This window comes from Podarcis vaucheri (assembly GCF_965113315.1).
Source record: "Podarcis vaucheri genome assembly, chromosome: 11".
In the NCBI taxonomy this organism is placed as follows: domain Eukaryota; kingdom Metazoa; phylum Chordata; class Lepidosauria; order Squamata; family Lacertidae; genus Podarcis; species Podarcis vaucheri.
This window is the reverse complement of record NC_138749.1, coordinates 31,955,744-31,983,108: the sequence shown is the minus strand read 5'-3', so window position 1 is coordinate 31,983,108 and position 27,365 is coordinate 31,955,744. Positions and strand designations below refer to the sequence as shown.

The 27,365-nt window shown below is 41.1% G+C and overlaps 1 protein-coding gene across 4 annotated transcripts in view; it reads right to left on the bottom strand.

The window, feature by feature from the left end:
• The window catches only part of ZFYVE16 (zinc finger FYVE-type containing 16), a 35,034-nt gene extending 11,170 nt beyond the window's left edge, over positions 1-23,864 (bottom strand). Inside the window, exons 1-11 of one of the 4 annotated variants that reach the window (XM_082191873.1) lie at positions 23,693-23,863; positions 22,907-22,960; positions 14,061-14,169; positions 11,526-13,729; positions 7,831-7,927; positions 6,840-6,941; positions 4,875-4,996; positions 4,122-4,503; positions 3,266-3,382; positions 2,299-2,454; positions 982-1,206 (exon numbers count right to left, since the gene is read on the bottom strand). In XM_082191873.1, the coding sequence (XP_082047999.1) occupies positions 982-1,206; positions 2,299-2,454; positions 3,266-3,382; positions 4,122-4,503; positions 4,875-4,996; positions 6,840-6,941; positions 7,831-7,927; positions 11,526-13,729; positions 14,061-14,130 (3,475 nt within the window). In that variant the 5' untranslated portion in view covers positions 14,131-14,169; positions 22,907-22,960; positions 23,693-23,863. Of the gene's footprint in view, positions 1-981; positions 1,207-2,298; positions 2,455-3,265; positions 3,383-4,121; positions 4,504-4,874; positions 4,997-6,839; positions 6,942-7,830; positions 7,928-11,525; positions 13,730-14,060; positions 14,170-22,906; positions 22,961-23,692 lie in introns of those variants that run through there. The other 3 variants (XM_082191874.1, XM_082191872.1, XM_082191875.1) reach the window with 3 other exon arrangements.
• Positions 23,865-27,365: the final 3,501 nt, after the last annotated feature.

The following is a 27,365-nucleotide window of genomic DNA, read 5'->3' as shown; positions in this document are numbered from 1 at the left end:
ATGCGGTGGTGGTGATGATCAGTGGAAGTCCCATGTTGCATTTATGAGCAGGGAAAATATGCTATTTAAAAAATAAATGATTCATACATGAGGTTTACAGCTATAACTGTCCCCAGCTGTTCACATGTACTTCCAAACGTAATTGAAGTACAAAATGGTGAGGGGAGAGAATTAGTAAAAGAATTAATAAATAGGGACATATAGATTTGGACTATAAGGCTCACTGTCTTGGCAATGAATTTCTTTAATTTTAGAAAGAGATTGCCTTCAATCTTTCTGGCATGTCTTTTTAAACTCAACCCATGGAAATTGACATCACATAAATCATTTATACTCTTCTCTTAGCGAACTGTACAGGAGGTCCAGAAGCCTCTAAATAAGATCCTGTACTGAATTAGCTGAAGAAATATCCAAAGAGAAAGCTAAGAACATAATAGAATGGCCAGGATAGAAGATGAAGGACATTTACATGTAATATCTCTGTACTAGATTCAATAGTCACTGGGAGGTAGCAAGCAGCACATTCTTGTTATGAAAATGGCAGCACATTCTAAGGGCAGAAATGTATTTTAGATTGTGTTGTATATGTCTGTAGTCTACACAGCAGTCATCGCTAACCAATGCTACAGATTTGTACTACACAGAAACTTTCATACCACACATTTTCAGTGAGTGGAAAACATGTCATTCATTCCAAAAGAGAAAATATTTCATATGTTTTCTTCAGTTGTTCCTCAAATTTCCAGTTTTTCCACTGGAAAATAGTCCTTGCATTTTCCTCTTAATCCCCACCCCCCAGATAGCCTTTACATCTTTACTCATATAATATTGAAATGTGCTACCAAAAAGACCCATAGGAAGACGAATAAATGAAACTGACATTTGCAACCACATTGAGGTCAAAGACTTGATGTCAATACACAATGGATCAGTTTAAAGCACTGGTCTAAGTATATGAAATAATATGTGAATGAAACTCACCTCCATATTCTGCCCCTAATCTCAACATTAAGCGAATTGGAAACACCTTTGCCCATGGCACCTCTTGCTTCTGAATAAGAATACCACATAAAAAAGGATTTTTGGGTAGTATGAGATCATCCAGTTTCTGAAAAGTTGGTGTAACAAATAGGAATCCACCATTCTCCTTGCTTCCAAGAAAGCCTTCAGTGAAAGTAATATTTTCCAAATTTCCTATGAATTTTCCTGGTTAAAAGAATACATATAGTCAAAATCATCATAAAAGCACACTCCTGATGCATACAGCCATGGACATAATCATAGCTTCTAGGGCAAAATAAGACAAATGACTCTGGCCCCAAATATCTGAAAGATCAGATCCTTTCATACAGGTGTTAAAATCAGCAGAAGGGGCACTCTTTGTAGTTCCATCAGCCTCAGAAATCTGGGGTGGTGGTGGCCTGGGAGGGGGAACTCTCAATGGCTGTTCCTCAGTTGAGGAATTCCATTCCCAGAGATGTGCCTGGCATCTTCATTATAGTTTCTGCCATGTGCTGGAGTCACATGTCTTTACCCTAGCCTTTGACACCCGAGATACATATTTTCAGGACTCATCCTGTATTATTTTGACTGTAATTTGTTTTAAACTGTTTTTAAAATTTAATTAATATTATGGTGAAGGGTGGGTAATAATAATATCAATTTTTTATTATAAGGACCATATGCTGAATCCAGATAAGAATGACTGTGCTTGGATTCCTGACACTACTGCCCCCACCACCTATAGCACCATGACATAACACATCCGAACAAGTCACTCATGAGAATTAGGGGACCATCCTGAACAGCTAGCAGGGGCTGAAACAGAAATGGATTATTAATGGAAATAGAGGGGGGGGGGGAGAGACTCCCTAAAATGAGATCAGCAACTAAGGGTGGAAAATTTCCCTGAAATGCCTGTCATTTTTTGAGCAGCCCAGCAAAGAACATTGGGTCAGTTCTTATTATTTGAACAACACCATTAAGATGAATACAGTGGTACCTTGGTAGTCAAATGCCTTAGTTGTCGAACAAATCGGCTTCCGAACGTTGCAAACCCGGAAGTGTTCTAGTTTGTGAACTTTTTTTGGAAGCCAAATGTCCAATGCAGCTTCTGATTGGCTGCAGCAAGCTCCTGCAGCCAATCAGAAGCCATGCTTTGGTTTTCGAACCTTTTCAGGAGTTGAAAGGACTCCTGAAATGGATTAAATTTGAGAACCAAGGTATGACTGTACTGAAAAGGAAGTATTTCATGAAGTCTGATATGTTCAGCTTTCAAATTATAGCAAAGTTTCATACCTTTCATGGCATCCTTATATATATTAATAAATAATTTGAATATTTCCTCAGGAACATCATCTTCATTTGGCAAACAAGGTAACAGTATAATAATTTCTGCCTGCCCCAAACCATGCAGTCCATTGGTTGAGAAGTACCAGCACCTTTCTGAAGAATCTTATTGAGAAAAATAAAATTAAGCAGTAGAATATTTTATTGTTAAATGAAGGATAATATATATATATATATATATAGAGAGAGAGAGAGAGTAACTAAGACATTAACATTAGGAAGTCTTAGGCTATATTCATTGTTAGGGAAGTGTAAACTCACTGAAGTATTTCCATTTATTTCAATGGGTCTTTTCTGAGTATGACAGTTGTATAGCACCATCTGTATTGAACTATTTACTTGAATTTATAAGATTTTTTTAAATTTAAAAGCCCTAGTTTAGAGATGGTTGCTATATTAGCCACAAAGATTCAAAATAGAAAGGTGATACCTTTTATTGATGTGATAATTAAGCATTAAGGCGTTATAGGGAACACTGTAATTCATTATTGTATGTAAAAATATTTACAGCTGACATCATCTGACTTTCTATACACCTACGAATCTTACTTCAGTCTAATGAAGAATTTGAAAGGTAGTATAATCCAACTTCAACCAATATTTGTCACTACCTATTCAATGTATTCCTACCAAAAATCCCTAGAACACTTCAAAATTATACATGACATGCCCCCTGGGCAAGTGTTATTCATTTAAGGTCAATAAAATATGTCCATGGATCATGCCCCAATAAAAAAAAAGGGGGGGAGAATGAGGTTTGTGATACCTATTTCCAAAATAACTTAAAAAGGTAGAAGGCAAGAGTAACGGGGGGAAAGCCTCAAGTAAAACTAAAGATTTAAGCCTACAGGTTGGTTCATATTTCGTAGCAGCAAACAAACACATTTACATGCCATTTTCCTTGTGTACCACTTACAAGGCAGTATCTTGACATTCACAAGAAGATTTGCATTCAGGATGAATGTTAGTGGATTGGGTTCTTCAAGTAGTAAAGTGACTTGCTTATGAGAAGGATGTTCTTCTATTAAGGATTCTAAAGAAAATTTAGAACATTATTAGTTCAACAGAAGGTATTTTCTTACAGTGAACAGGAGGAAAGCAATTTTTCATTGCAAAATACAAGACTTTAATCAGAAAAATGGTCCAGCAGTAGATGTGAGCATATCTGGATTTGATGGCAGTCAGCCCATAATGCCAAGACAGACCATGGCTTATTGTAAACAAGCAGCCATGCAAGCTCCCAGAGAAGAGATTGCAGACTCTCTATTTCTCCCCATTCATCCTGCAGCTGTGTTGTGAGAAGCCATGGTTTGTCTTAGTCTGGGCTTGTGGCTTAGCTTTCTCCAGTAAAACGAGCTGCAGACTAAAGTTTGTCCCATGATTTATAGTTCATGATTTGTCTGGAGAGCTAAGCAACAAGCCCCAGTTCTGATGACATGCTAAGCTAAACCATGATTTAGCTCAGCACAACAGCAGAACAGAGGAGGAGCAAAGCAGCTACAATCTCCTCTCCAGAAAGCCCCACCTTTTCCGCATTCTCACTAAGCCAGATCATTATGTGCCAATAAGGACAATATTATTTCTTTATATTTTAATTTCAATGTTATACATTTACCTTTTAATTGATTTTATTAATATCTTATGATTCTCAATATCATTATACACTTCTAAATTGCAAAATCAATGCAATGTAGCACATTACACTGAGAAACATTCCCATTTTTAGAAAACACACGTTTCCCAGGAAAACTACTTGGGCAGAGGAAACTCACCTTCTCCTTTTTCTCCTCTTGCAAGCAGAAGAGGAGGCAACCCATTATCCTCAGGAATAAGGCTGATCTCCTTGCTAACACAGTTTTCAACACCACAAAGCATCCTGTAATCTAATGGACTAACAGCTACATCACTAGCTTCATTTGTTGTGGCAGGAACAGGCTGCTTTACTGGTTCAGCAATAGTGGGGAATTCAGCAATAGCAGGAATCAGACAGTCAGAATTACATGACAACTCAGGTTGTCCTACGGGGGACAAAATATCTTCTTCTGGAACAAAAGAAGTAGGAGAACTGAAGTTCTCAGTTTGTCCAGCAATATGCATTTCATCCTTTGGTTTGATATCAGTTGCACAAACAGTGTCATTTGTTGAACTTTCAACCTATGAAAAAAGTTATTCAATTAGATCTAACATTCACTTAATTCAAAAGTGTGAAATCTGTACAAGCATTTCAAACAGGAAAAAATGAAAAAAGCATTTTTACATAACCATTTAGCAACAAAACAACTTATGACGTATTTTTAAACACAATAAAAATGTTATCAAACAGAGAATCATCATGAAAATCAGTAAAACAGGAATTCAGTAATAACAGGGTGCATTTTTCTTACAGACATTTGAAGCAATTGACGGATGATGCTTCATATATGGCAGAGGGAAGGGTATTCTAACATGCAGAACCCTGGATGGGAAATGTCCACTTCTTATTTTTAAGAACACATAGGAACAATTTATGATAAATTGTGGCTTACGGGATATGGTTCCTGTGGGGATCTTCTGACTCCAGATGACAATTTTGTTGTGTCAGCTACTTCCCCATTAGGCAAAATACCATCTGCAAACCAAACTCTTTTCTGTTCTTTAGGGCACAACCCTAAAAGGAGGAGGAGAAATAAATGAGGATCCCTTACTTATTTTTTATAAAACAAAACCACCTAACACTTCCAAAAAAGTCCTGCCCTACCCTGCCCACAATAGCAGCCCACTTAGAATCATTACTACAATACATAGCAATCAGTGTCTTCCCTCAATAATGGAATGGAGACTTAATGAAAGTCAATAAACTGAAGCTTTATCCAGGTAAGACTGAGGCACTGTTAGTGGGCAGTTTCCTAGAACAGTTGGATGGGAACTGGCCTGTTCTGGGTAGGGTTACACTCTGAAGGAGGTGTGTAGCTTGTGGGTACTTCTGGATCCATTACTGTCACTTGAGGCAAGGCTCAAGTGGCCTCAGTAGCACAAAGTGCCTTCCATGAGGCAGTCTGAACATATAAAACCAATGCTCCATGACTGCATTGGCTACCAATTAGTTTACGGGCTCAATTCAAGATGCTGGTTTTCACCCAGTATCTCAAGGACTTCCTCTCCCCACACGAAGCAAGCCAGACTCTGCAATTGTCATCTGAAGTCCTTCTCCGTATGTCTACTCCAAGGGAGGCATGGAGTGGAGGAACACAAGTACTGGCTGTTTCAGTAATGGTTTCCCGCTTGTGGAATCATCTCCCCAGAGAGGCATGCCTGGCACCATCTTTATCTACTTTAGCTGTCAAGAAGGAAGGTTTATTTTTACCCAAAATAAAAAATTCCTTCCAGTAGCACCTTAAAGACCAACTAAGTTAGTTCTTGGTATGAGCTTTCGTGTGCATGCACACTTCTTCAGATACAATGAAACAGAAGTTGCCAGATCCTTCTACATAGTGTGAAGGTGGGGAGGGGTATTACTCAGAAGGGTGGTGGGAATGGGAGATTGGCAGATAGCTGAGATGAGCCTGTTGACGACTCTTAACGACTGCAATAGGTCTTACAGGAAAAGGCAAGGGGTGAGAAGGTGAAAAATGGCTTAGTCATGTATAATGAGATAAGAATCCAATGTCTTTGTTCAGACCAGGTCTCTCCATGGTTTTAAGTTTGGTAATGAGTTGCAATTTTTACCCAGGCATTTGACACTTAATTTGGAGGGTATTAGGTATATATGTGGCATCTTCCTTGCTTATTTTTAGTGAGGTGGGTTGAGTGAGATCTTTGTGCCTTCTAGGTTTTCATTTTATTCTGGTGATTATGATTACGATTATGAAGAGGAAGAAAAGATCAGATGAACAGTTGTATATCTCAACACAAATATACCAAGACATGAGGTTTCTGCAGTTAGTAAATGTAACTATTGGTGCACAAAACTATCTAGAAAAAGATGTACACAGGTGTACAAATAAAGAGGCTTGCATAGAAGACTTGTCTCAAGACTAGCCTAGAGGAGCTCTGATCACCTTTTCCAGGTTATGTCTCAAGGCAAAGTCTGGAGACATGGTGTTAAAGATGTGAGATAATCCAACAAGGGGCTTATTGACATTTTTGCCTCAAAATAAAAATTCTCTCCTCTGCAAGTTCAGGTTAAAACATAGCATGGGTCACTCTTTATCAGTCATCACTTTGCTGACATCACTTCAAATTGCAGCAACACTGCTAGCAAGAAATTTCATTTCCTGCTCCCTGTCCCTCACCCCTAAACGTATCATGGTTTGAGTGTTGAGAAAATGAAAACCAAACCCAAACAGAGTATGCATATCCCACACAAGTGAACATCAGCTGCAAGTTTGTTGTGCTATCCTATAATTGTCTAGAGAGGCCCCGATAGTAAATATAGTCCTTCAGGTTACCATCACCATTTGGCTGTTTAAATACAGACGTGGGTAATGAAACAGAAGGAAAATTAGGTGTACCGGTTGTCTGTGCTTCCTGCAGAGGTGAAACAGTTGAATATTCAGAGGTACCAGAATTGGGCACAAGACCCGTTGGGCTCATCATCCTTTCTAGGGCCTGTGCTAACAAACAAAATTTTAAAAGTTTAAATGTCACAAATGTAGGATATTTCTCCTTTCTCCCTTTTTCTCACACACAGGCTTGAGGGGTCCTGAGAGGTACCCCAAGGTGAGTTTAGGATCACACCCAGTTTCATTTTAACTAGGACTGCAAAATTTACTGGATTTGAAAAACACAGTCAGTAGTTCTATACAGGTTATTTCCTCACTACGCATAGGAATTTATCTGTATCATACTACCCTTCTTGATGTTGGTGCCTTATACTAAATATTTGCATAGGGAGGTCTCTATGTGTACAGCCCAACATGTTAAATTGAATAGATCATTCCAACAAGGTCTACAGAGCACAAGAATGAGACCTATGCAGACTAGGCAATACAGTGCAAAACTGCTATAGAAAGCAAAGTCAAGGGCATCAGTATCAGGTAGGTGTAGGATAATTTTCATAACAATCTATGAGGTTGCGGGGGGGGGGGATAGGGAAGCAAAGAAAATGTATACGGACTCATTCTCTCTCCAACTATCAGCAGCCAGGAAAAAGCAACAGAATTTCCTTCTTGGGAAATTCCATAGGACACCTGGTTGGCCATTGTCAGAATACCAAACCAGATAGATAATTGCCTCATCAAGCATAATTATTCTTATGTTCTAAGAGGCAGTATGACAAATATATTCATCACTTAAAAATTATTTCTTTTAAAAGTTTCTAAATATAACATATGAATGGAACTCCTGTTAACTTCATCCTATGCAGTGTTCAGATATATTACAAATGTTTCTGAGCACAATTTATAATAGAAATATTGTTCAAATTGGGAAGACTGTTTCAATACTCAGGAGTTATTCCAGTTACCTTTTCTCTTCCTCCTAATTTTATTAAATCATTTTTACCTTTGTTAATGGACTCATAGCAGCTTATGCAGACTCTTGCTTCTTTATCCAGATACTGAAGTTTGCATTTCCGATTACAACAGGCTGTACAAAAAACCTAGATTAGAACAGCAGCTATATTAGTATGATGAATCTAAAAAATAGTTAAAATAATATATTATTAATTAGACAAGACACAAACAGGTGGGGGAATTAATACTATATGAACAATCTTATTTTGCAGTTTTAGTACCTGTCTTTCCAAAGTGCAGTTTTTGCAACGTAAAGGTCAAGGGACCCCTGACTGTTAGGTCCAGTTGGGGACGACTCTGGGGTTGCGGCGCTCATCTCACTTTACTGGCCGAGGGAACCGGTGTACAGCTTCTGGGTCATGTGGCCAGCATGACTAAGCCGCTTCTGGTGAAACTAGAGCAGCGCACGGAAACGCCGTTTACCTTCCCGCCGGAGCGGTACCTATTTATCTACTTGCACTTTGACGTGCTTTCGAACTGCTAGGTTTCAGGAGCTGGGACAGGAGCTCACCCTGTTGCAGGGTTCCAAACCACCAACCTTCTGATCGGCAAGCCCTAGGCTCTGTGGTTTAACCCGTGTCCCCTATATAGAGCACAATAAATTAACTCTATAGCACAACACTGACATCTAGTGGAGGTTTTTTTAAAAAACCACCACCACAACAAACCTTACATTTGTGTAGAATCTATTTATGCCCAACTCACACAATTAGTAATAAAATTGATTTCAGGGTGTGTGTGTGTGAAAAAATAGGAGGAACAAACAAAAACTGAAGCATGAATTGCCTTACTCTGATCTCTGAACAATTCTGAATCACTGTAGTGCACCAAGATGAATGCTATACTATGAACAAGTTAAGGTAAAGGTAAAGGTAAAGGTACCCCTGCCCGAACGGGCCAGTCTTGACAGACTCTGGGGTTTGTGCGCCCATCTCACATCTATTGGCCGGGGGCCAGCGCTGTCCGGAGACACTTCCGGGTCACGTGGCCAGCGTGACAACGCTGCTCTGGCGAGCCAGAGCCGCACACGGAACGCCGTTTACCTTCCCGCTGGTAAGCGGTACCTATTTATCTACTTGCCCCCGGGGGTGCTTTCGAACTGCTAGGTTGGCAGGCGAGAACAAGTTACCTAGAATCAAATCCCTACCTAACCCATATAGTGAGCCATCCATTATCTGCATCTGACTACAGAGGTGCTGCTGTAAAGGATAAAGTGGAATAGCTTCAAATTTGCCAGTCTCAACCCATGGGGAGGGGAAGGAATGGAAGACACATTTTGGAAAAAAAATCTCTTATGTTCTGGTCTAGGAAAAGAGATCAGATTGTACAGAGCTTATCTTGAGCCAAAACCTGCCTAGATAACTTCCAAAATATGAATTGCCTTGAGCAAGTTCATAGTGCCTAATCATTATAAAATACTACAACGTATTTCATACATCTGTAGTCAGAAGATAGGATTTCTTAACTCTGGGAAAATTTGTCAATGGGCTTGGTCACGCTTCATTTTGAGAGCTCAACTCTATTTTAATCAACTTTCAAAAGCCAGGCCAAGAATGAATGGGGATTACTTTAAAAAAAGGTATATTCTTGTGCTGAGGACACTCATCCTGAAGGGCTGGGGTGAGAAGGATTTTGAATCTGGGTGATGCAATCATTAAGAACATAGTTGAGTGTGTGATGGGCATGCAGACAATAGGGAGAATTGCCTGCCTGAAGCGAAGTGTGTGTAGATGCAATTTGTCATCTAGTCAGCCTGCTATATAGTGCTAGCAAAAAAAAAAAAAAAAAAAAGGACGCCTGCTCCTTAGGAGAAAGGCGATGGCAAACCTAGGCAACATCTTAAAAAGCAGAGACATCACCTTGCCAACAAAGGTCCGTATAGTAAAAGCCATGGTTTTCCCAGTAGTGATGTATAGAAGAGAGAGCTGGACCATAAAGAAGGCTGATCGCCGAAGAATTGATGCTTTTGAATTATGGTGCTGGAGGAGACTCTTGAGAGTCCCATGGACTGCAAGAAGATCAAACGTATCCATTCTTAAGGAAATCAGCCCTGAGTGCTCACTGGAAGGACACATCCTGAAGCTGAGGCTCCAATACTTTGGCCACCTCATGAGAAGAGAAGACTCCCTGGAAAAGACCCTGATGTTGGGAAAGATGGAGGGCACAAGGAGAAGGGGACGACAGAGGATGAGATGGTTAGACAGTGTTCTGGAAGATACAAACATGAGTCTGACCAAACTGCGGGAGGCAGTGGAAGACAGGAGTGCCTGGCGTGCTCTGGTCCATGGGGTCACGAAGAGTCGGACACGACTAAATGACTAAACAACAAATATAGTGCTAGGGAGGGGTCAGCAATAGTGCTGCATGCTAGCACCAACGACATGGGGAAATGTAGTTGGAAGGTCCTGGAAGCAAAATCGAGGTTGCTAGGTAGAATGCTGAAAGCCAGGACCTTCAAAGTAGTTTTATCTGAAATAATACCTGTGCTACACACAGGGGCAGCTAGACAGGCACAGTTGTGTAATCTCAATGCATGAATGAGATGGTATTGTCAGGAGAAGGGATTTAGATTTATTAAACAGTAGGGAACCTTTGGGACAAATCAAACTTGGATGGGCTCTACTTAACCAGGATGCAACCAAGCTGTTAAAATCAAGAACAATTTTCAAACTGATTGTGGGGTGAAACCGACAGGAGCCAAGGAGGGTCGGATTTGGAACAAACCTTCCCCCAGGATGGTGAAAAGGTTTATTATCATTTAAATGGAGGAGTATAGAACTAGGCATCAAGAGTGTAGGGGCACATAACAGCAATTCAGAGAGCACAAAGCAACACAGACTAAAATGCAAGGGCCACAGATAATGCTGAGACTGAAACTGTGTTTTTCTAGTAATGCTCAAGGCCTTGGGGCCAAGATGCGTGAGCTGGAGTGCTTGGTTTGAGAGGACAGATATAGCAGGTATAACAGAAACTTGGTGGAATGAAAACCATTGAGGCACTCATCTATGGATGCAAACTTTATAGGAAGGATATTGAAGGGAGTACTGGAGGTGGTGGTCAAAGATTACATAAGAGACGAAATCCTACAGAATCTTGGATACCAGACCACTGGTTGGCCACTATGAGAACAGTGTGTTGGACCAGATGGGGCATTTGGCCATATCCAGCAGGGACCTTCTTATGTTTCTACCAGTCTACGGTCTCCCCCCGCATTTAGCTTTTAATATATGGCAGGGCAAGGTGTGCCCAGATAACACAGTTTTCTCTCTCCCCAGCACAGGCTGGATTTTCAAGACTGCACTGGGTAGCAAGTACTGGGACATTTATATGCTGCTTTTGATCAACATTTTCCACTTTTACTTGCAAACTAAAGATTGTGTGCAAACCTTAATGATTATCTAGAATACAGATTGTGTCTTTCTTTCCTTCTATATATTATTTGTTCAGTTACCAGGATCTGAAGCCTGTTTGACTGCATTTTCAATTAGTAAAACTTTAGGCTGATAACACTTAATAGTGCCTGTTTCCATCCCAACTAAGCCAGTTTTGGAGGAGGGGAAGGATGGGAATGGTGTTAATAAAAGCAAATGCTAACCTAGAAGGGTAAATACTTATTTCTAACTTCTATGATGAGCAGACATATGGACTAGGATAGATATTTTAAAATGGGTTTAGATTACTTACTTTCCCACAAGCACGGCAATGGTGTCTTCTTTTTGTAAATGTGAACCTGGCTTGACAATTCATGCAGTTTGGTGCTTCTGAATCAGGAACCCAGGATGGCTGCTTGTCCCCTGGGACTACAGCTTGTTCTACTACTTGAGCAGGTTCAGAGGTCACAGGTGAGACACTACCTTTGTTTTCCAAGCTGCTTTGTGTGTCAGCATTATTAAATCTGAAGCTTGACTCAGAACAGGTTTTAGTATCTGAGAGAGAGGTATTTGAGATTGTGGAATTTATCACTTGGGGCTCACTCTCAAGTTTATTTGGACTACTAAGCTCAGAAGAGAGTTTGGATTTTGGTGAAAAGTTTTGCAACTGTTTTGGCCTTGCACCTCCACTGTGCACCATCTGTTGGCTGCTTGCGAGGTCTGAAATTTCACTTGCAGTTTCACTTATGTGATCTGAAGTCTCTTGTTGAACCGGCTGTGTTCCTTTTCCCACCAGAATCCCCAATCTAGGTTCAGAATTGGAAACTATACAATTGTTATTGACAGAAGCTTCCCTCTTCTTAAATTCCGTTTCTACTTGTAAACTATCACTTCTGACATTCAGTTTGTTAACATCTATTAAGTTATCATAAATCACATCAGATTCTGACAGTCCATCATCAGTATCTTCTTCCAGAGGCTTTGAATGGCTCACTTCAGAACAATGCTCAGTTAAGAAGGCATCAAGTTCAGCATCACTAATGAGCATATCACTTCCAATAATGTCTTCTTCGATAGCTAGATCAATTGAAGCTCTATCACCAATGTCAGCGGGCAAAACACTGCTGCATGTTTCAGTAACCAAAGAACTAGAAGTAGCAGCAGAGTCTTGATATTGGAAAAGATGACATTTACTAGTAATGTTGTCAAAACCCACATTCTTGCTATCTGTAAAGGCAGGCTTCTCTAGGCAGCACTGGGTGGGTTTGTTTACATTTCCATCTTGTTCAGAAGCTTCTATTCTGTGAAACAATTCTTCTTTAGAAAGGCCATTGTTATATTTTTCTGTGTGCACAGTTACCTCACTAATGACATCTGCTGCTTCACTCTGATCAGTTTTTCCACTTGTGTCATCAGTTGAAACTAGTGACCCACATATAGAAACAGCAAGTGGAAGACAGGACAATGAAGTCTGTACATCTTCAAAGACCTCTGATGTTGAAACTATATTTGCAGTTGCACTGGTTTTCTCTTCTGCACTAGATATATTTTCCTCAGGGGTGGGTGTTTTATCCAATACCAACATATTATCAATTTGAAGTGGGGAGGCACATAAAGTCTCTTCTTTTGGCAATATTAAGCTGTTGTTATTCAACCCATGTGTCTTTGGCAGGTTAGAGGTTTCAGATTCAATATTATCTTCTTTTGAAATAGTTTGCTTGCCACTTTCTCCATGTATCGTTTCACTTTCTGCACTATTTTCATCTACTAACAACTCACAAGGCAGCTCATCTTTGGAACTTTCTACAGTTGGCTTTAGTTGGGCTATTAAAGCTGATACTCTCTCAAGGCCTGTAGTTTGTTCTACCTGATCAATTACTTCATTGTTATCCAAAGTTCCCGTCTTTTCTTGAGCCCCACCAGATTCCACTACATTTGCTTCAGAAAGGCTGTCTGTCTTTAGCATCACTTGGCTCTGTTTTTCTGTTGTGCCATCTTCCTTATTATACAGTGTTGTATCTTCATCAGTCAGTTGATGTGTGCCAGAATCCGCACTATAATCAACAGACAAGTTACAAGCAGTGGCTGTTACCAATGATAAATCAAAACCAGTAAGAGAGCTTGTATTGGTCTGAAAGTCACCTGGCTGCAACTTTTGAATACACTCCGAATTACTTTTCACATGGCTCAAATTACCTGTGTCACTGATAAGATCACAGACGGGTATGCTACATCGCCCAAGGCAAGAAGATTGATTTTTATCCGAAGAACCACCATCCACCATAGACAAAAGATCTAACCCAGTGACATTTTTCTCATTCTGTTCAGTGTTCAGTTCAAAGTTTGCTACATTTGTAGTTTGACTAGACAATGAGAGCTCAGTTGATGTTGTACATCTACTAATATTTTCTTGCACATTTGGTCCCAGGAATTTTGGCTGCTGGTAATCTAATTCTGAAGAAAGAAAGTGAGATTTGGAATCATGTGGATTTACAATTTTGTTGTTTTCAAGTTCATCTGAAATTAAAATAAAAATTGTTAGAAATTCATTACACCTCTCCCTCTCTCCCTCCCTCTCTCTCTCTCACACACACACTCACTCATCCCTATGGCATCAAAAACAAATATTAATAAAAGGCTATTTTTTGCCCACATTCTTCCTGTTCTTTGTCTCCCCACGCCTCCCCATTGTCTGTTTTAGATTGTAACCTCCTTGGGAGCAGGAACACAGTAATATGGTGAATGAGGCTCTGTAAAGCACCATATACACCAGTGGTGTCCTTCATTATAATCCACTTTAAGCATGCTGTTCTCTCACACAAAATAGAAGCATTAAGTAAAAACTAACCAGTATTCTGCTCAAATTCATCAAGTAGCTTGTCCAAGTCTGAGACTGCTGCTTTGAAGTAACTGTCCATTCTAAGGCTGAATCTGGTAAGAGTTTTCTCCTCTTGCGCCTATGTAGAATACCGTACATTGAATTAAGCAAGGGAAGATCTACTGGTAGATCTTGAACAATTTGTAGTAGATTTTAAGAAATTTCTACCAATTCTTTAAAACAGTAAAGAGGGTTGTATGCTTCTATCAAATTAGGCTGCTGAAAAAGAAGAAGTCAAGGCCTGATTAAACCAATGATTTATTAAACTGTGGCTTAGAGTTGTGTGAGTCCAGCAGCTTAAGTATGTTTTGGTTTGCTTTTACTGCTAGCAAACTATTATCTGAAGCCATAGGTTTTTTTTTGCTTATAAACTTGTTTTAACTATGGCTTGGCATTATAGGTGAACTGAGCACTCTTCCTTAACCATGGTGTATCCGACTAGCCCCATTACAAAACTTGCATAAAGTCACAATCCCAAGCAAAGGTGCTACCTTGTGCCAAAGACTGGGGGTGTGTCATGTGTGCTATGACGATGTCACATGATGTTTCGGGAGGAGCACTCAGCAACCTTCCACAACAGGAAGAGAATGAGCTGGCCAGGGAAGACACACTTGACTTCCTCAACCCCCAAACACTGGGGGAGGGCCAAAAGAGCTCGGCCCCCTGGAGTTGGCATCCCTGATCCAAAGCATTTCAGACTTACATAATCCTTTCACTGTGAATTTTACAACTCCCGTGATGTGGGATTTTCTAAAACAAATTCCATTTTAGAAATGCATAGCTTCGTAAAATAAATTAGTAACATTTTTTTATTTAGATATTTTACGCTGCCTTTCAAAGCACTTTACAGCATAAAGTCATCATAAAATGGGTAATAATTCAAATAAAATAAAATAAAAACAATTCATTACATTAAAAACAGACTGCCATAAAAATAGATGTTAACACCAGGACTATAGATTCTGTTTAAAAACCAGCCTAGGAGGCAGCCAAACGTACTTCCCATGGGGGGAAGTACCACAACAGAACCACGACTGAGCCCCTAGCTTTTGTCCTCCCCTCCCTTTTGTTTTTTTTTTTTATTTTATAATAATTTTTATTACATTTTTTACAGAAATAACAGAACAATCAAAGAATAAAAAGAAAAGACAAGAAGAAAGGAGATAAAAAAGAAAAGAAACACAACCACTTCAATGACTTATTTCAAATTTCCATTGGACTTCCCCCGTCCCCCGCACAATGCATTCTTAACAATAAATTTATCAGCAAATTATACCCTTATTTCGTGTATTTCTTTATATTTTCAATTGCAATTTAGATTTAAATCTCTTGGTCACCATATACTCTAAAAATATACCATAATATCGTTTTTACCCATTTAAATCTTGGTTTTTTCATAAATCTTATCAAATTTCTTAAATATTCAAGTTTCATTACTGGAGCTAAGTTCCCAATCATACGACATCTTATGTTTCATATAACTTATAATACTTTTGCAAATAGTCTTTAAATTTTTTCCAGTCCTCCTCCATTGCTTCTTCTCCCAAGTCCCGGATCCTTGCAGTCATCTCGGCTAGTTCCATGTAGTTCATCAGTTGCGAGTGCCAGTCCTCCAGTGTGGGCAAATCTTGGGTCTTCCAATGCTTGGCGATAAGAATTCTTGCTGCTGTTGTAGCGTACATAAAAAAGGTTCTATCCTTTTTAAGCACCTTCTGGCCGACAATGCCCAGAAGGAAGGCCTCTGGTTTCTTGGGAAAGGTGTACTTAAACACCTTTTTTAACTCATTATAGATCATTTCCCAGAAGGCCTTCAGTCTTGGGCAAGTCCACCAGAGGTGAAAGAATGTCCCCTCAGCTTCCTTGCATTTCCAACATTTGTTATCGGACAAATGGTAAATCTTAGCTAGCTTAACCGGGGTCATGTACCACCTGTATACCATCTTCATAATGTTTTCTTTCAAAGCATTACATGCAGTAAATTTCATACCGGTGGTCCATAACCTTTCCCAGTCTTCAGACATAATATTATAACCAATGTCCTGGGCCCATTTTATCATTGCTGATTTAACTGTCTCATCCTGAGTATTCCATTTAAGCAGCAAGTTATACATTCTCGATAATAACTTGGTCTTTGGTTCAAGCAATTCTGTCTCAAGTTTCGATTTTTCCACCTGGAAACCTGTTTTTTTATCTAACTTAAAAACCTCATTAATTTGGGCATAATGCAGCCAATTTTGCACCTTATCCTTTAGTTTTTCAAAGCTCTGCAGTCTCCAATTACCTCCAATATTTTCTATTATTTCCCAATATTTCGGCCAATATGCCTCCATATTGGTTGTTTTCCGAGCTTTGGCCTCTATTGGTGAAATCCACCTCGGAGTTTTACTCTCCAATAAGTCTTTATATTTTTTCCAGACCATATATATTGCTTTTCTGACAATATGGTTTTTAAACATTCCATATGATTTACCCTTGTCATACCACAAATACGCATGCCAACCTAACGAATTGTTAAAGCCTTCCAGATCTAGGACATCAGTGTTTTCTAGTAAAATCCAATCTTTCATCCAGCAGAAGGCCGCCGCTTCATAATATAACCTTAAGTCCGGCAGGGCAAACCCCCCTCTCTCTTTTGCATCAGTTAATATTTTGAACTTTATTCGGGGCTTTTTGCCCTGCCAGACAAACCTAGAAATATCCTTCTGCCACTTTCCAAAACATTCCACTCTGTCCACAATCTGCAGGGCCTGAAACAAAAACAACATCTTTGGCAAAACGTTCATCTTTATAGCTGCAATTCGGCCTAACAAGGATAATTTCAGTCTTGACCAAATTTCTAAATCTTTTTTAACTTCTAGCCAACATTTCTCATAATTGTCTTTAAATAAATTCAAATTCTTAGAAGACAAGTTCACCCCCAGGTATTTCACTTTTTTAACAATGTTTAGCTCTGTCTCTTTCTGAAACCCTTCTGTTTCCATAGCCGTCAGATTTTTCCCTAACACCTTAGTTTTTTGCTTGTTCAGCTTAAAACCCGCCACCCGACCAAATTTCTGGATCAGATCCAAAACTCTTTTTGTACTGGGTTCTGGCTCCTGTAGTGTTAAAACCAGATCATCTGCAAATGCTTTCAGTTTATATTGTTTCGCTCCGACCCGTATTCCTTGTACCTGCCGATCCTCCCTTATCATGTTCAGCAAAACTTCCAGGACCGAAATAAACAATAAAGGGGATAGGGGGCACCCCTGGCGTGTTCCTTTTTCAATATGAAGTTCTTCTGTCACCACATTGTTCACTATCAACTTAGCTTTTTGTTCAGAATAGATTGCCTCTATTCCATTCTCAAACCCCCTTCCCACTCCCATCCCTTCCAAGTTTTTCTTCATAAATTTCCAAGAAATATTGTCAAAGGCCTTCTCCGCATCAATAAAAATTAACACTGCTTTGGTGTTAATATTTGTTTGTAAAAGTTCCAGAATATCGATAATATTCCTGGTGTTGTCAAACAAATGTCTACCTGGGAGAAAGCCTGCTTGGTCCTTATGGATTACTTCATTTAATACTTTTTTAAATCTGTTAGCCAAAACATCCGCAAATATTTTGTAATCCACGTTTAGGAGTGAGATGGGGCGGTAGTTCTTAAGTTGAGTCTTTTCAGTTTCCACTTTAGGTATCAGTGTGATGAATGCTTCTTTCCACGTATCCGGTGCCTTCCCTCCCCCCATAATCTGGTTACAAACCTCCTCTAGTGGTTGTATCAAATAGTCTTTTAACGTCCTATAATACTTGGAGGTGAGTCCATCCGGTCCTGGAGATTTGCCCAACTGCATATTCTGAATGGCATCCTCAATTTCCTGTTGTGTTATTTTGCAATTCAAGATTGATCTCTTCTCTTGAGATAGTTCTGGAAGGCCATTTTCTTTCAAAAATTGTTCTATCTCGGCTACATCCTCGGATCCTTGTGTGTATAGTTTTTTGAAATATTTCTGGAAGCACTTTCTAATTTCTCCGGGTTTCTGGATGTTCTTTCCTTCAACTTCTAGATTGGTAACATAATTTAATTTTTGTCTCTTTTTCAACTGCCAAGCTAGCAGTTTCCCACATTTATTTGCCGACTCAAATGATCTTTGTTTCATTTGTTTAATTCTCCATTCCACTTCTTGGTTGATCAGTTGCGCATATTGTGACTGGTGGAATTTAATTTCTCTTAGAGTCTCTTTTGATTTTGGATTCAATCTTAATTTTTTCTCACCGTCTCTTATCTTCTCCAATATCTTGTCTTTTTTTCCATTCCAGAGTTTTTTCTTAATCGTATTCTGTTGTATCAGAAACCCTCTCATAACAGCTTTACTCGCGTCCCAGATTGTTCTTTTTTCCACCGAGGTATTTAAGTTGATTTCAAAATAGTCCTTTAAAGCTTTTTGGGCCTTCTTTACAATCTCTTGATCTCTTAGCAGGTTGTCATTCATTTTCCATCTGAAGGAATCGGCAGTAGTAAATCTCATTTCCATTTTCAAAGCGTTATGGTCGGAGCAAGTCTTTGGGCAGATTTCTATTTTTGTAGTCTTAGGTGCCAGCCCTCTAGTTGTCCAAATTTGGTCGATTCTTGTCCATGACAGGTGGGCTTCAGAAAAGAAAGTTCCTTCTTTACCTAGGGGGTTTCTCGTCCTCCATAGATCGATTAAATCCATATTGTCAGTTAGTTCAAAGAAAGTTTTTGGTAGTCTTCCATCTTTAGTCAAGTTCTGATTCTGTGACTTATCCATCAAAGTAGAGACAACCCCATTCATATCTCCCATCATAATGATGTTAGAATAGTCCAGATAGTCCAATAATGTCTCATGCAGCTTCTTATAAAATTCTGATTTCCCCTCATTTGGTGCATAAATTCCCAATATCAAAACTTTTTCTCCTTGGGTCGAAATTTCAATAGCCAGGATTCTTCCTTGTTCATCTTTAAACAAAAATTTTGGTGAAAGATTCTCTTTGGCGTAAATCACCACGCCTCTCTTCTTTACTCTGTCTGATGAGATAAATTCTTGGCCTAATCTTTTATTTGTTAACACCTTCCTGTGTAGCCTGGTCACATGTGTTTCTTGCAAACAAATTATATCCAAATTCTCTTTCTTTAAAATATGGAAGATCCTTTTGCGTTTTTCAGGGGAATTCGCGCCGTTAATGTTCCAACTATACAGCTGCAGAGACATCTTGTGTCAATCTGTTGTTACTCTTGTTGGGTATCTTCTTTTTTGTCCGAATCCGAGGGTGGTAACTCTTTTCCTAACTCTGGTGGTGGCCAAATAGCTGCCGCTCCTTTCTGTAAGTCTTCTCCGTAGTCGTGTAGAAACTTCTGGCTATCCTCTTTCGTTTTGATTTTTATCTTCTTTCCTTTGTATTTAAACGAAAGACCTTGTGGAAACTCCCACCTGTAAGGTATTCCGTTACCTCTCAAAAGTCCAGCTAGATCCGTATAGTTAGCTCTTAGATCCAGTAATTGTTTAGGAATATCCTTGTAAATTTGTGCTCTTCTGTCCTGGATCACAAGTGCTTTGTTGAAGTGTAAATCAAGTAGCTTGTCTCTCTCCTGTTTAGTCCTTAAAATAATCAAACAGTCTCTAGGCCTGTCCTTCCCGGCAACTCTTCCCAATCTAAATGCAGTCGTTATTTTGAAGTCTGTATCTTGATTTATACCCCAGAATTTGGAAAATTCTGCCGTTAAGAAACCAGTCAAATCCTCTTTCTCAATCTCTGGGATAGAGCGTAATCTCAAATTATTTTCCCTGTTTCGCAATTCCACCAAAGACAGGTAGGCCTGCTGGTCCGTAATATGTTTGTGGAGCGGCCTTACCTCTCCTTTCAGTTCCTCCACTCCTTTGGCTGCAGCCTCTGCTTTCCCAATCGCAGCCTCCGCCAATTTTCGATTTTCAGATGTTACGTCGTTTAGATTACCAATATCTTGTGAGTGTTTAGCCACCTGTTCTGAAAGTTTGGTAATTGAGGATGTGGCTAAGTCAATTTTTGCAGTTTGATCATCCACTTTTTTATTCAAAATTGCGAATTGTTGTAGCATTTCCTCTAGCAAAGTGTTAGATCCTCCAGATGCCATATCCTCGCCTGTTAATTGTTCAGCTTCTTCAGCTGGAGTTGTTGGCGAGGGTGCAGTCTGTAAAACAGCAGGGACCGAAGATCTACGTCCCTGAGAAAACAGGGTTGTTTGTGTCAGTTTGCCTTTCCCTGCCTTCGACGCAGCTCTTGTTTTCACTCTGTCACTCATTCCACACCTGTCTTAGGATTCAAGGTCAAACTGTCAAAAGTTTCATGAGAAAGACAGGCCTTGGAGTAAACAACCAAACCGCAGAGAGACAAAGCAAAGTTGGTTCCCAGAAAGTTGTAAATCCCAAACTCCACTAGAGGGAGTGATGTTACAGTTCAGGAAAGAAGAAACAAAGTTTCAGTCGCCATTAAAGTTCCTTCAGTTAAGTAAATTAACAATAATCCTTGGAAAAGACCTTTTCCCTCTGGCAGAGCTCTCACAATGTTGCCACAAGTTTCTTAAAAGGTGCAAAGTACAGTTGTTTAATTGTATCCAACAGTAATGCCTCTAAATATCCATTTCAGGTTGTAAATGTATCCGCAAAGTAGCCTTTTGTCCCGCTGCAAGTCCGGAGACTGGGGGTTTTAAAGTCTTTAAAGTTTTTAAAGGTCTAGCAGAGGAGAAAGTCCCCAAATAAGGTACAGAAAAAAACAAGAAAATAAGAGTAACTTGCCTCCTTCAATTTCCGACTTCTCTGGACGTATGATGTCTCTCACTTTAAAACCTCTCTGTGCTGCTTCCAGCTTGTCAGATCTTTGCCTTTGATCACTAAGCATCGTCGGGAGACGGACTTCCTTTTTCTCGTCTCCCGCTTTCAGCCGAATTCATAAATTTGTAATCCAATTTCGAGTAAGTCTTACTCACGAGTAGTTGATTTGTAATCCAATGTAGAAGGAAGAAAGGTCGGCGCTCATCAGTAACAGCCGCGCGGCTTCACTCCCGCAGAAAGAGCGATGAATCCACAGCACCGCTTCCCCTCCGCGCTTCCGGAACCCCTTACGGGGTCCCTTCTTCGTTTCGGGGGTCGCTCTTGGTGCCCGCCGGATCCCACGGCCACGAGCTCACTCTGCTCGTGGTTTTTCTTAGTGGGTCGTCGCTTTGCCGCAGCGAACGACCCTTTCCTGCGGAGCCCCTCTTCGCAGCGCAAAGAGGACCGCCATTACTTGCTTCGCGCCGCCTCCGGAAGTCACTGTCCTCCCCTCCCTTTTGGAAGGACCTTAGCAGCAGGTCAACATCAAGAGCTGACTGGGCTAATACATGTGCATACAATCCTTAAGATAACTTGGTTCCAAGCCATCTAGTACCTTAAAGGTAACAACTAGTATTTTAAATTGGACCTGGAAGCCCACTTGCAGCCAGTGAAGGTGGTACAGAATCAGTGATATATGCTCAGATTGCATGACCTTTCAGAAGCAATGGGGCAGCTACAAACTGATCAGCTGAACATTCTTCAAATGCAGACCCCATGCAGCACATTACAGTAGTCTAGCCTAGATGCAATCAGAATAATGAATAAGAACAGTACAAGTCAAAATGGGCAACTGGAATGGATATAATGAAATATAATAAAATCAAAGTTAATCAAGTTATTTCAGGTACTCTGTAGGAAGCATATATTTATGATCAAAGCTCTTGTTAAAACTAATGTCCTCCCTTAAAATCTAAATAATATAAAACTAGTAGGCTAATCAGTCATCTTCATTTACAATATTTATAAACAATCCAATAAAAATAATTTCCAAGTAAACCTATGAAGTGGCTTGAATATAACATTTAAGGCACACTAAGTACACTCCTTCACATATTTCAGTTCAACTACTTTTGGTTATTGGAAAAAAACTTTTCAAATATTTATTTAGCATCAACACTGACAAATATAAAATAGCATAAATGTTAAATGCTATAGTCAAACTGCTTTAAGTTACAAAGAATTTACAACTTACTTTAATCATTCTTGGGACAAAAATAGCCTTAGCCTGGTAGACACTGTGACTAGGATGTGTCTCCAAAGCTGGTCAGTGAAGAGTCACTGCTGATGTCACAAGATTCGCCCCTCTCTCTGCCTTGATCAAATATAGAATTTCCTTCCCATTTTACTGAAAGGATTTCCTTTGGACATGGAATTACTGGTATATCACGGTATCATTTTGGGGCAAGCCAGCTTATTTTAAAATCTTAACACTTTATATAGAACTTAAAAACCAATATGATTTCAGGAAATGGAAATTATAATTTAAAACCTGATAGCATAATTAGTCAGTATCTAACCCAAAAAAGTCTTTTAAGATGGTTCATTGAGACATGAAGAGTAATGAAAAACAAGCTGTGGACAAACACTGTCAATTTGATCACTCAAAAATCATGTGACAAACCATGACTTGCAAACCAAGTACTTGGTAAGCACTTTGAAATTCTTGATAAGAAATGTAATCCTAAAGCAACCTATGACAAAACTGTCAAGTATACAGCACAAAGATCATTAACATTCTAAATATTTCTGTCTTGTTGCTGATCTCATGTCAGCTAAAGCATAGGGTAAAAATGCTGCAGCTTGTGTAGACTTAGTTGCAAGAATTCAAGTCATTTTTGAACTGGGAAGAAAACGTTCCTAACTCTTTAAGTGCAGAGACAAGCTAGGGAGACACCCAGGGGCTTCACTTGCCTGTGCTCTGAGAAGGTCCCTGCACACGGAACAGCACAGATTTTGGTGCAACAAACCCACCCTCGCTCGCTATGGTGTCGTCATATCAACTTGACTTCTCACATGATTATCTTCCTTCACATATAGGAGCGGGGAAAGAAAAACACACACAAGCCATCACCTGCGAATTCTCTTGCATTATATTGGCATTTCAACCTTGAGCCAGATTCAACCTCCTGCGCCGGATTGTTTACTACAATGGCTCCACAAACCATAAAAAGCACACCGGGGCGGACAAAAATTCTGGAGATTTATTATAATCGCACGGGATTATTCCAACCAAGACCGGGGAGGGGGGGGGGAGAGAGCATGGGGGGTGTTGTTTGATGTTGAGATTTCCAACCTCTCCAGGCGCCAGAGAAAAAGTGGAGCCTGAAACTCTTTGGAGAGGCGACCAAACGTGAAGATGCCAAGCAAGGAAGGGGGTTGCAGGAGGAGAGAGGAACCCACTCACTCGCCCAGCCAGGGAGGGCAGGGCACCCCGGGGTGCCGATCCTTCCCTTTATAAGACAGTAGAGCAGGCGGGTCTTTCCTACCCGCCGCTTTAGCCCCCCTCGCTCCTGCCCCCAAACGGGGAGAGGGGGACATCTGTGGGGAGCATTGCTTGAAGGGATGCCTCGTCTACACCGCGTCTCTCAATAGAATACCTGAGAGGAATGGAGGCCCACAGGCGCCCCCCCCCACACACATCTGAGGGACAAAAAATAATAATTGGGCGCCGGACCCTCTTCTGAGGCCGATACCCGGAGCAGGCACGCCCCCACACCAGGAAGCACCAACACCCCTACACACACACACCCCGCTCACCTCATGGGCGCCCCCGCCAGCTTAATACGAGCCCCGCGAAGCGCGGCGGGACTTTCGCGCAGACTTTTTTTTTTGTCTTTCCCCGAGAAAGTGGGGAGGGGGGGCGAGGGCTGTTCTCTTTCTTCTTCAGGTCACCGTGCGCATGCGCTGCCCTCGCGCTCTGCCTCTCTCTCTCTCCCCGCCTTCCCTCAGGTCTCTTCTTGCTACCAATCTCCGGGATGGAGTCAAGTGCGCTTGCGCAGTTGCTAGGCTGTTTTTCTTCCCTCCTCCTCTTCCTCCTCCTCCGCGCTTCGGAGGTCAAGTCAAAAGGTTCGGGTGGTTCCCCCTCAGACCCGGGCGGGCGGCGGGTTGGTGCGCCAAAAGTGGTGCATAGGCATCCGGATTGAGGTAGTGGCCGCTTGCATTTCCTCTGCTTGGGAGGTAAAGTTGCACCGAAAAAGGAGAAGGGAAGAGGACGCTTGGTTTTGCAGAACGTTTGAATAGGCTTCTTTTTTATGTAGAGATGCCAAATTTGGGAAAGGTTACTGTAATTAAAGCAGCAGTACAGGACGCCTCCGTCTACTGTCCTCCCTTCAAGGTCCTTGCCTTCCCCTATTGTGATCCTTTTTAATCTTTTAAATGGACTTTGGTATCCGGCGGTGAAACGTCAAGCTCTTAAGAAAAGCAAGAGCGATCAGAAAGTCCGGCTTTGAAGGTCCTTAGGACGCTCGGGATCGCATGGAGCTATTTTAAAGGGGAAAGTGCCTTTGAGAATGTGCAGAGTACACGTAGCTGCTCACTCAGAAGCCACAGCCGTCCCTGCACATTAAGAGTTGGGCTTTTATTTAAGTGGCTGCTGAGCTATAGACACATATTTGTTTTCTAACTACATTTATTAGCTATCATTCAAAATGCATCATTTCCTTGTAACATATAAGCAACATAATCACTATCCTCATATCAGCATAAGCCTGATAGCTAAGGAGTGGAGTTTTTTCCTGAGGCAACCACTAAGCTGAGGAGATACAGTAAGCTTGCAACGTACGTGGGACTTGCCACGCCTACAGCCAAAACCGTGCATAGTCAAAACACATTGGGTTCAATGGTGGGTGGAATTGACAAAGTTATTTTTCTTGGAACCCCACCCCCTTTTTATTTTTTGCTACAGGCATAAAGCTTAATGTGCACAAGTATTCCTGGCGTCTTTGTTGCATAGCTGTCCTCCTATGCTGAAGACACGCCTTATTAATTACCTTGATCACCCAAGTTTAGCTGAATGTTGGAAGATTTAGGACATAGCACTATGGAATTTGCTCCCACAAAAAAAGGATTAGACAAATGCACAGAGAATAAGGTTATCCAGAGCTACTAACCATGATGACTATGTTCTGTGTCCACTTTTGGGGGGAGTATGGCTCAGTAGTAGCAGGTAAGCATCACAAGTGGGCAGAATGGTGTTACACTCAGGTCTTGTTTGTGGGTTTCCCATAGGCATCTGGTTGGTCACTTTGAGAACAGAATGCTGGCCATCGGCCTGATCCAGCAGGCTCTTATGTTCAGTGCTGTGAAACATAATTCTAAATAAATACATTGTGTTCTGAACAAACTGTAGCAAATATTACTTCTTCAACATACCAAAATATTACAGAATATTTTGGCAAACTCTCAGCTTGGGAGTGTAAATATAATTCATTAATATTCAGCTTTAATTCTTTGCATTTCTGTATGACTGAAGTGTTGAAAGGGAGTCATGCCTAATTACTTAATAACTTCTCCCAAAGAATTGTTTTTGTTTACAGCAGCACACCCTAAGCCTTCAGGCTTGATAATCTAATCTAATAGTCAGAATTATGTTAAAGTTTGTGAAAATATTTATTTGCTTTTAATGGCTTTTGGTAAAATAACATCAGACGATGAAGAAACCATCTGTTTGCAGGTTACACTCATGTGCAATACAAAACTTAAATTTGCTTTTAAGATGCACAGTGCAGTATTTCAAGGTCATAATCAGTTTTAATTGCCAGCAAATATATTTTAATAATTTGGATTTATTTATCTAACAAAAAATATAGTTTGATTGTCGTAAAGACAATAAATATTAAAATTATAAATAAAACATGTAAACAATTTAAAACATTTTAAAATAATTAAAATGAACAGTAAACCACATCAACGTTTTGAGAGGCTTGCCTAAATACAAATGTTTTAAGTGGGTACAGTAAAGAGTGCAAATCAACATATACTGATAAACTGAAGGTGTTAGGCTATATGTAGTCTGAAGATTGTATTAAGTACAGGAGCTGAAAATTAGGGGTTTAGATTACTAGAGTGCTTATCTAAGGCTACTGGGACTATGCAGAGCAGGGATTTAAAAAAAATAAATGCAAAATGATTTAGGAGGAAGTGGAATTGCCCCACTTGAGAGTTCAAAGAACTTTGTGACAGTAAGAGCTGTTTAGCAGTGGAAACAGACGCCCAGAAGAGGTGATGGACTCTCCTTCCTTGGAGCTTATTAATAAGATGTTAGATGGCCACCTGTCATTTAGTTGGCATTCCTGCACTGCAAGGGGGACTGGATGATTCCCAGGATCCCTTCCACCTCTACGATTTTCGAATGATAACCAAGTCTGCACTTAAATCCCTTCTGCAAAATACCGTATTTTTCGCACCATAGGACGCACTTTTTCCCTCCTAAAAAGCAAGGGAAAATGTGTGTGCGTCCTATGGAGCGAATGCAGGGGGGGACGCAGACTGGAAAAGCCCCCAAGAGCCGCACACAAGCTCCGTGCGCTCTTGCAGGCTTTTCCACAGGAGGGAGAAGGGACTGACTAGCGGCATCAGTCCCTTCTCCCCCCTCCCAGGAAAGCCAGGAGAAGCCGTGCAGCCCTTTTAAAGTGCGCGCGGCTTCTGCCGGTTTTGCGGGAGGTGGGGGAATTCCCCCACCTCCCAGAAAAGCCAGGAAAGCCCTGCGCAGCGTCTCCCGGCAAGGAGACGCTGCGCGGGGCTAAAGGGGAAGGCAGAACAGCGAGCGGGATCCATCCCGCTCGCTGCCTTGCCTTCTTCCATAGCCCCGTGCAGCCTCTCCTTGCGGAGACGCTGCGCGGGGCTAAAGGGGAAGGCAAAACAGCGAGCGGGATCCATCCCGCTCGCTGCCTTGCCTTCTTCCATAGCCCCGTGCAGCCTCTCCGCAAGGAGACGCTGCGCGGGGCTAAAGGGGAAGGCAAAACAGCGAGCGGGATCCATCCCGCTCGCTGCCTTGCCTTCTCCCATAGCTGCGCGTGACACCTCCTTGCGGAGACGCTGCGCGGGGCTAAAGGGGAAGGCAAAACAGCGAGCGGGATCCATCCCGCTCGCTGCCTTGCCTTCTTCCATAGCCCCGTGCAGCCTCTCCTTGCGGAGACGCTGCGCGGGGCTAAAGGGGAAGGCAAAACAGCGAGCGGGATCCATCCCGCTCGCTGCCTTGCCTTCTTCCATAGCTGCGCGCAGCCCCTCCGCAAGGAGAGGCTGCACGGGGCTATGGCTTCTTTAGCCCTGCGCAGCGTCTCCCGGCAAGGAGAGGCTGCATGGGGCTAAAGGGGAAGCCAAAACTTGGCTTGCTCCATAGCTGCGCGCAACCCCTCCGGCAGGGAGAGGTTGTGCGCACCCTGTACGCTCCTCTTTGGGGCTGGGGGGGGGAAAAAGATTTTTTTCTTGA